At 41.8% G+C, this 8,603-nt stretch overlaps 2 protein-coding genes across 4 annotated transcripts; one reads left to right on the forward strand and one right to left on the reverse strand.

Annotated features, from left to right (window-relative positions):
* Nucleotides 1-592: 592 nt before the first annotated feature.
* LOC126793730 (probable inactive poly [ADP-ribose] polymerase SRO3) lies at nt 593-2,790 on the reverse strand. Of its 3 annotated transcripts, none has more exons than XM_050520340.1 (4): nt 1,777-2,790; nt 1,423-1,670; nt 1,232-1,338; nt 593-1,125 (listed from the first exon to the last, which is right to left on the reverse strand). In XM_050520340.1, exons 1-4 carry the CDS (start codon nt 2,703-2,705, stop codon nt 1,012-1,014), a joined length of 1,398 nt encoding a protein of 465 aa, XP_050376297.1. In that variant the 5' UTR covers nt 2,706-2,790; the 3' UTR covers nt 593-1,011. The 3 variants fall into 3 exon arrangements, with proteins under 3 accessions (XP_050376297.1, XP_050376296.1, XP_050376295.1); XM_050520339.1 differs by having other exon boundaries at nt 1,423-1,673; nt 1,777-2,788; XM_050520338.1 differs by having other exon boundaries at nt 1,423-1,676; nt 1,777-2,783.
* A 632-nt stretch (nt 2,791-3,422) lies between these two features.
* On the forward strand, nt 3,423-5,716 carry LOC126795796 (putative pentatricopeptide repeat-containing protein At5g52630). Its single transcript, XM_050522550.1, is given in 6 exon segments — nt 3,423-3,432; nt 3,488-3,733; nt 3,736-3,906; nt 3,909-4,224; nt 4,226-5,081; nt 5,408-5,716. Coding segments are annotated over 5 exon segments (1,353 nt in total). The 3' UTR covers nt 4,836-5,081; nt 5,408-5,716.
* Nucleotides 5,717-8,603: the final 2,887 nt, after the last annotated feature.

Here is an 8,603-nt window from a genome sequence, read left to right on the forward strand (position 1 = left end):
CAAAGTATTGGTGATATTTGACTCCACACCATATGCATAATCAGTAAACACAATAGGGTCATCAAATCGACGTGACCAGAAAATTGGATCTCAACTAACGACCATGGTCCCAGACTCCTTTCACAATATAAACTAAGGTGGCTACAGAGCATAGACTCCTTAAATGAAGTGTTTAGATCCTTAACATGTAGGGTAGATAAAGACACAGAGACAGAGTAATATCATGTAGAAAGTAAAATTTGCTAAAGTTGGTTTTATTTTACCATTCTTCACAACACAAGACTATAGAGATGATAATATCACTAAAATGTAAAAGATGGCATTTACATCCCTTTAATCAGAGAAAAACTGTATATAATAGAACATATACCAAAGATAGAAGAAGCATAAAATATCCATTAACGCGAATACAAATGTTACAATCCAACTCCGATCATGAATGTTATAAATCTGAGTTATTGACTTGAACTAGACAAGCAGTTACATCTTTAATTATAACAAAAAGATCTTAGCAGTGCCTTAGCCTCAGTTAGTCAGTTACAGTCACTAGAGAAATAAAAGGATATATTAAGTACTCATTAACACAGGACGATAGAATAACAACTCTTGCGTTTCAGATTATTAAAGTGTCATACAACCTTCGGATTTAGATCCCAAGTAAAAAAGGGGGAAAAAAAACTCACAACTTCAAAATCAGATTATAGACATGGGTGTAGCTACAAGGTGCAATTTTGTGTAAGCCAGGTCACATCATACCCCGAACATCATTACTAATAAACCACACACGACTGTTTCATAAGATATGGAAGCATATGTGCTACAGAATTGATATAGTGAACCAGAAACAATAATCCAAAAGATAAGGAACCAAAAAGAAAAGTTTTACTCTGCTATATTTGTTGGCATTTCACTCTAAACCTAGTATGACTTATAAGAAACGAGATTACACATGCTCTATCAATTTCCTAGACCATGACAAACACATTTCCATATGTCCTAGAAAAATAACACCTAAGTAGAACCTTGTTCTGAGCCACGCATCTCAGGAATTGCAGAACGCAGTAACTGCTCCCCCACAACTAATCGAAACTGATGGCAGAAATCGTTTCTTGCTAACTTCCCAGCCTGAAGATTCATTATATTCAGGTACTTCCATGATCCAAGTAATACGCACCACAGAAATATGAACCACCATAAATTTAAATTTTTAAGTTAAAGGAAGTTCACTCACCTTTAAACCATTTACCAGATTGGACAATTGCTGAACTTTAGAAGAGGGTAGTGAATTCCTAACCCTCGAGATCAACTCCGTTAGATGGTACTTCTTAGGCAGAGAACCTATCAAAACCCATTTCCCATATTAATTAACACCACCATTTAAACAACACAAGCCACTACATTCATAAATGCAATGTTTCATACCAGGCACATGACTAGAAGTTCTGTAGCTCACAACACACTCAGGCAGAACGTGCCTATTCATATAACTTGACCACACCACATACCGCGTGGGAGTCCTAGTATCATCCACACCAGTATCAAACTCCACACTGGAAGGGTAGCATTGCTGAGACCCTGCCTCAACCTTCTCCACATTGCCTAATATAACCCGGCACAAAAGAACATGTTTTTCACCATTATCATCGGGCTGCAACAGCCCAGTACTACTACTACTACTACACAACACAACCATCAAAATATAAGTAACTCCAAAGCCCCAACACAGTAAAACACAGAAATGTAAAAAGAAATAACTATAAACAACCACATAATTACCTAAAAGGTAAAGATAAATGAGATAAGTATAGGCCAACACCATGAGACCCAGAAACCTTGCTGGGCAAGCCAAACCCATGAGTTAAAATCCCCTGTATATCTCCAGACGACCCACAATACCACGCGTGGACCACATTCGCCGACCCCCGAGCCGCCTTGGTCATCTCCATCTGCTTCTCAAAGACCTCCAGCCGAGCCTTATCCAACGGCCCAGACCGCACGCACTGACGAATCGAACTAATCTTAGCCGTCGGATCAATCCTCCTGATCCCTTTCAGAAATAAATTGCTCACCGCCGTATAAGCTCTCTCTCCCTCTCTCAACAGCTTCACGCTCGGCCAAGACTCCTGAGGCTGAGGCTGAGGCTGAGGCTGCTGACGTTTGGATGACGTCTCCTCGTTCTCTTCCTCAGCTTCGTCGTCGTCTCGTTTTCTCTTGCCCGATGTCCGACCCGAGACGTCGACCCGGACCTCGATTTCGATCTTCCTCGGACTATCCGACCCGCCGGAGAGCTCGTCGCTGACGAACGTCTTCGGAAAGAAGCATTTCCCGTTGTCGTCGATCCACGCGATCGAGCGCTGGCTGCCGGTGCCGGAGTCGATCTGAAGCATGCGGGTGAAGTCAAACAGGTACGTTGACCCTTCGATTTCAAGGTGGAGCACCGCCTTGCGCTCGAAGAAGCCCGACCGGAGCAGCTCCACGACCCGACCCGGGAAGTTGATCCAGGATCCGCGCTCGTAGTACATGACCCGCGCCGGCGCCACGCTCCGCTTGAAATTGGCGGTGAGCTCGGCCCGGCTGCTCCACGCCGAGCAGCAGGCGGAGTCGCCGTCGCGGGGCGTCGAGGACGGAACCCTAACGGTGACGGCCTTGAGGAAATCGTGGTTGGGTTTGAGGGCTGGGTCGGCGACGTCGGCGTGGGAGGCCATGGGATTCTAAAGACGATCGGAGAGAACCAGAAGGTCGTAGAATCGAGGGACTTCAGAGCTGCGTTTCTGATTTTATTGGCGGTTTATGGCTGGAGGGGTACATTACGGAAATAGCCTTCTAAGGCGGTGTTGGCGTTAGTGTTTCGATGAGACTTTGACGGTTTGGGGGGGGGAGGGGGTTATTGTCCGCGGCTTTGATTAGCCGACCTTCTGTTTCTTCGGCCCCAAGTACATGCGACCTTTTCTTTTGAAGCGAGATAAATAAAATATAAAACAAAGATTTTATGACGTAAGTCATACTTCAAGTTTTGTCATCTTCCGTTTCCGTGAATTAACTTCAGCTGATGTGGGGGAGAATTATTTACTCAGAGTGGTGGTGGTGGTGGGTATATGTGAACAAATTTACTTTCATAATCTGATATAGTTGTAGAAACTTTGAATGATTGAGGTTGATGATTTACTTTAAATGAGGAAGAAATGAAAAGTCCGGTTAAGATATATGAATAATAGCCAAGAGTGTTTTTTGAGTCAAATGTTTTACATTACAAGTGTCAATATATTGGAAGAAGAAATACAACATGAGGTCAGAACAACCATTATATATACACCCTTCCGGAGTTATTTACATGGTGAAACAACTACTTGTGAAAACAAACCCTTACAATAGTAGTTATAAGTCGTGCTCGTATGCTTTGCGAGAAACATGGACTTGCACCTATGACCAACGGTAGAATTGAAAATAGTATATAGACTAAGCTACATATTGGCCCAACATGTCGAAGCATCACTACCTCAATTGCATCACCCGTCGTCCAAATCTGCTCCAGACTCTCCTACCAGCCTTCAACCACAACCTTCTTTAGACTCTCCAAATCATGCCCGCAAGTTGTTCGATGAAATGCCTCACAGGAACGTGGTGTCTTGGAGTGGGATGATTTCGGGGTACACTCAAGCCGGCGAGGGCGAGGAGGTTTTGGTGCTTTTTAAGCAGGCGTTGCTTGAGGATGTCGACGTTAATGATTTTACATTTCGAGCGTTGTGAGGGTTTGTGGCAGTTGGACGCTGCTTGAACTGGGGAGGCAGATACATGGGTTGTGTTTCAAGACGAGTTTTGATTCGTTGAGTTTTGTTGGGAGTTCTTTGGTGGCGCTGCACTCCAAGTGTGGAGTGATTGGAGGGGCGTATCATGTTTTTGATGAGCTGGCGTTAGGAATGTTGGAATGTGGAATGCAATGATGATAGCCTGCACGCAGCACATGCACACGGAGAAGACTTTTGAGCTGTTTAAGCAGATGGAAAGTAGTGGGGCGAAGCCGAATTTTATTACGTTTTTGTGTGTGCTCTATGCTTGTAGCCATGCTGGGCTGGTTGAAAAGGGGCGCCATTACTTTTGGCTCATGAAAGAGTATGGGATTGAGCCTGGTGAAATGCATTATGCAACCTTGGTGGACTTGCTTGGCCGAGCTGTAAAGTTGCAGGATGCAGTCAAAGTAATAGAGGGGATGCCCATTGAACCCACAGTCTATATTGGGAGCTCTTTTAACAGGTTGTCGTCTCCATGGAGACACCGAATTGGCAGCTTCCGTGGCTGACAAAATCTTTGAGCTGGGTTCTGTAGGCTCTGGAATGCATGTGCTCGCATCTAATGCTTATGCTGCTGCGGGGAGATTTGAGGAAGCAGCAAAATCTAGGATGATGCTAAGAGACCGAGGGGTGAAAAAGGAGACAGGTTTGAGTTGGGTTGAGGAAGGAAACAAGATTCACACATTCGCTTCTGGGGACAGGACTCACATGAGGACTAAAGAGATTTATTGGAAGTTGGAAGAATTAGGGGATGAAACGGAGAGGGCAGGTCATGTTGCAGACACAAGTTTTGTGCTTAGAGAAGTAAATAATGAAGGAAAAAACCAGACGATTAGGTATCATAGTGAAAGACTAGCAGTTGCATTTGGCCTTTTAACCATTCCTCCAGATAGGCCAATCAGGATAATGAACTTGCGCATTTGTGGTGATTGTCATTCTGCTATCAAATATATGTCCTAGTGCTCAGGAAGGGCTATCATTGTTAGGGATAACAATAGGTTTCATAGGTTTGAGAAGGGAAAATGCACTTCTGGAGATTATTGGTGATTAAGTTTGGCAAATTAAAAAGTCTAGTTGAGAAGTTGAAGAAGCACTATCCTCTTACTTTGGTTGCAATGGATGCAAACAAACCAGCTTTAAACATAAAGAATTTATTTGTCAAATTATTTTCCAGGTTTGTGTTTTAAGAATGTAAGGATTATGTATCTTGTTTGGATGATGCAGATTACCCCGGTTCATGATCCTAAAAAAAGAGCGCAAATTCGGATCCTTCCTAGAGATAACGTCCATTCTGTACACCAGCTTCCTATAAATTAGTTCAAGTAACTGTATAACACGAAAAATAGCTAATGTTATAACTGTATGGTTAAGCCATTAGTTATATGTCATGAGTTTCTGCCACCGGGAGATTATAGACTGCTTACAGTTTGAATTGTCATATGAGTTATTATCTTGCTGGCAATGTTTGGAAATAGAAACAACTAAGGGCACATTCATAAAGAAACAATCAAAAATGCTGTCCTAGGTCTTCCATTTAGTGCACAACAACGTTTTATTTGAAATTTGGTCCATGATTGGTGATGTTTATATGGACATTAAACTTCATGATTCCATTGCAGATTACTGGTGAGATTGATGTCGTCAGGAAAGCTTTAGATTCTGTTAGTCAGCAGCTTTTGGATAATCTGCCTCGTGCTAGTGCTTCTTCCCTTCTCAACTCCACAGTGCCGTCATCTCAACCCTCTCCAAGACCAGAAGTAACTCCGCTACCTGAGCGGTCTCAAGGAACACCCTGTAGTGATCAGGCTCCGGAAGTTGGAGTCTTGGGGATAACCATTCTGCTGCTCATCCACTGGCATCTGGTAGGGTGAACTCTTCACAGGAAGTCCTAAACTTTCGGTTATTGTGCTTTCCTTAGCTTTCAATCGCGTAATTTTGGTGCCATTATGTCAAGAGAGTCATAATGTTTGGAAACTGTAACACCAACTTGGAGTGTGGAACAAAGACATTACGGGGCTAGTTGGACTAAATCAAAAACCTAGTATGGGACTAGAAGTGGGTGTGCACTACCTGGTGTGAACTGTAATTTACCTTTGTATACATTCTAAGAACTATACTTTAATTAACAAACATTGTGAAGTGTATAATATCTTGAAAGGATCCATCTTGAAATGGAATGGTGAAAAGAGTGAATTTCGCCATCGGTACCCAAACTATTGTGGTAAGGTCAATGTAGTACCCCAACTCTGAGTTGTACTAATATAGTACCCAAATTTGTAATTCGCTATCAACGAAGGGTTCGAGCCCAATTTCCATTACGGCTTTGTTATCTCGGTCACGTGTCCCGCACGTGACCACAACAAAAATTTCAACATCGGTACCCAAACTCTTGTGGCAAGATCAATGTAGTACCCAAACTCGTTTTTCTCTATCAACAAGGGGTCTGAAGTCAATTTCTATCACAACTCCATCTTCTGGGTCACGTGTCATAACTTCTTGTATTTTCTCGTTTTATTCTCATTCTCCTTCGCTCTCACTCATTCCACAATGTATTTTTGAGCTCAGATTTAGAGGTAAAGCAACACTATGGGTTGTGTTTCTTCCAAACTCTTCAATCATGATGACGACTTCTCCCAGCTTGGCAGCTCCGCCTTGAGCCACAATATTGTCTCCCTCACATCCTCCACCTACGATCTTCTCTCTCTCCACCTACGACATTCGAGGCATGTAAAGCGATGCGGTCGGCGGTCGAGAATCTCAGAGTGAAGGTCTGCGATCATGACGTGTCGATGGATCGGGGGTTCCAAGGAGAGATGGAGGAGCTCGAAGATGGTGTTGGTGCTTAAGGAGGAGGCGGTGGTGATGAGAGGAGGTGGAACTCCTCGATGCCACACTGTAGTAGTGAGGAGTCCGGAGCATAATAAGAATGGGTTGGTGTTTTGCCCAATTTGTAAGTTCTTTCTTAATTCTAGATATTTACTCTAAGAGTTTCTTATTTAAGGCCTTAGAACCCATATGGAGTTATTTAGGAAATACCCTTTTTATTTTGATCCATAAGATGAAACTGTGACGTAAATTGGTCTCAGACCCCTTATTGATAGCGAAAAACGAGTTTGGGTACTACATTAATACAACTCAGAGTTTAGGTATTACATTGACCTTGTCACAAGAGTTTGGATACCGCTGTTGAATTTTTTGTGTGGTCACGTGCAGGACACGTGATTGAGATAACAGAACTGTAACGAAAATTTGGCTCAGACCCTTCGTTGATAGCGAATTACAAGTTTGGGTACTACATTGGTACAACTCAGAGTTGGGGTACTACATTGACCTTAACACAATAGTTTGGGTACCGATTGTGAACTTTTTTCTTGTGAAAAATATGAATGAGTTTAATTATGCATCTGGATATAATAGCCTTATGCAAAAGCTTTATTTATTAAGTTCTTTGGTCAAGAGAAGATGATACTTTAAAACAATCTTCCATTATCTCCATTGTTTGGGAAACTGGATCTTATAGGGGACCGATAGAGTTTGGTTCTGGGTTTCCTTAATGTTGGTTTCATTAGAATTCTGGAATAAGTCCTTGATGGCGGAGTGCTGATGTGTGCTGATGTTTCTTTGCCTTTTGTTTTATATTTCCTTGTTGTGCCGTTTGGCTTGTAGACCTTAATTCTTTTCTTCAGCAGACTCCTAGTCCTCTGTTGCACTAATACGTCTCTTTAATATAAATTTGTTTCTTTTAAGCACATTTTGTGGATGATCATTACGATTTAAATAATAGTGGCAACGCGAATTACACAACCTCTGTATACCAAAGCAAAAAAAAAATGAAACAGGAGACAACTAATGATGTCAATTGCTGATTTTACTGTATCCTATATATACTTATCAAGGTTCGAAAAAGCGTTAGGAGGTATGCAGGCGGATAGCTACCTCCTAACACTTAGACGGCTAGGTGGCGCCAAGATGGATTCAAATTATTAAATATTTATTTTTATACATGTATTTAAACTATATATATGTTTAAAATATATAATAATGCTCAATATTAAGTCTAAACTCAAAATTACTTGAATTTAAAGTTCATACAAAATATTAAAATAAAAGGTAAATTATAAAACAAATACAAGACTAAATCTTAAGTTATTCTCTAAATCTTTCACAAACTTTTTCAGTATCAGACTCAAACTCAATATCTATTTTTATTTCCTTATCTTCCGTGTTATCATCCAAAATAAAATCTTCATTATGAAGTTATTTCACTTCCACTGTGTTTTTATATTTTTATGTATAAAAATCCACTAATTTGGACCACTGTGAACCACTGAAGAACGTCGTAGACCGCCTAGTTGACTGTCAAATCCCTCGAACTCCACGAATGACCGAATATGCAAAAAGAGTGGTGGTGACCCGTCTCATACCGCCTGGGCGGTCTAGGCGGCCGCTTTTTGGACCAGTGATACTGATCCACAGGGACTTCTAGAGGGTGGAGGTCCAATGGAGCTAGTGACTGGGAAAAAAAAAACCGATAGAATCATCATTCCATCCTTTGGGACAACAAAGACATTGACATACATTCCTGAAGAGTCGGGGAGTGGGTATTAGGTGTGGTGGACTCGTACATTCCTGACGCTTATAGGAAGAGGCTATGAGAATTGCGATTCTGTGCACAGCTAGGCTTCCAGAGCGAAGACCTTCGATGAGAAGTGTCGTTCAAGTTTAAACGTTCGAAGAAGCTCACGAGCCAATGAAATTGTATTATAGCAAATTAAGATTGTTCTTACTAGGAAGGAAAGAAGGGAACTGTGATTC

The sequence above is a fragment of the Argentina anserina genome, chromosome 5, assembly GCF_933775445.1.
Source record: "Argentina anserina chromosome 5, drPotAnse1.1, whole genome shotgun sequence".
Taxonomy (NCBI): Eukaryota; Viridiplantae; Streptophyta; class Magnoliopsida; order Rosales; family Rosaceae; genus Argentina; species Argentina anserina.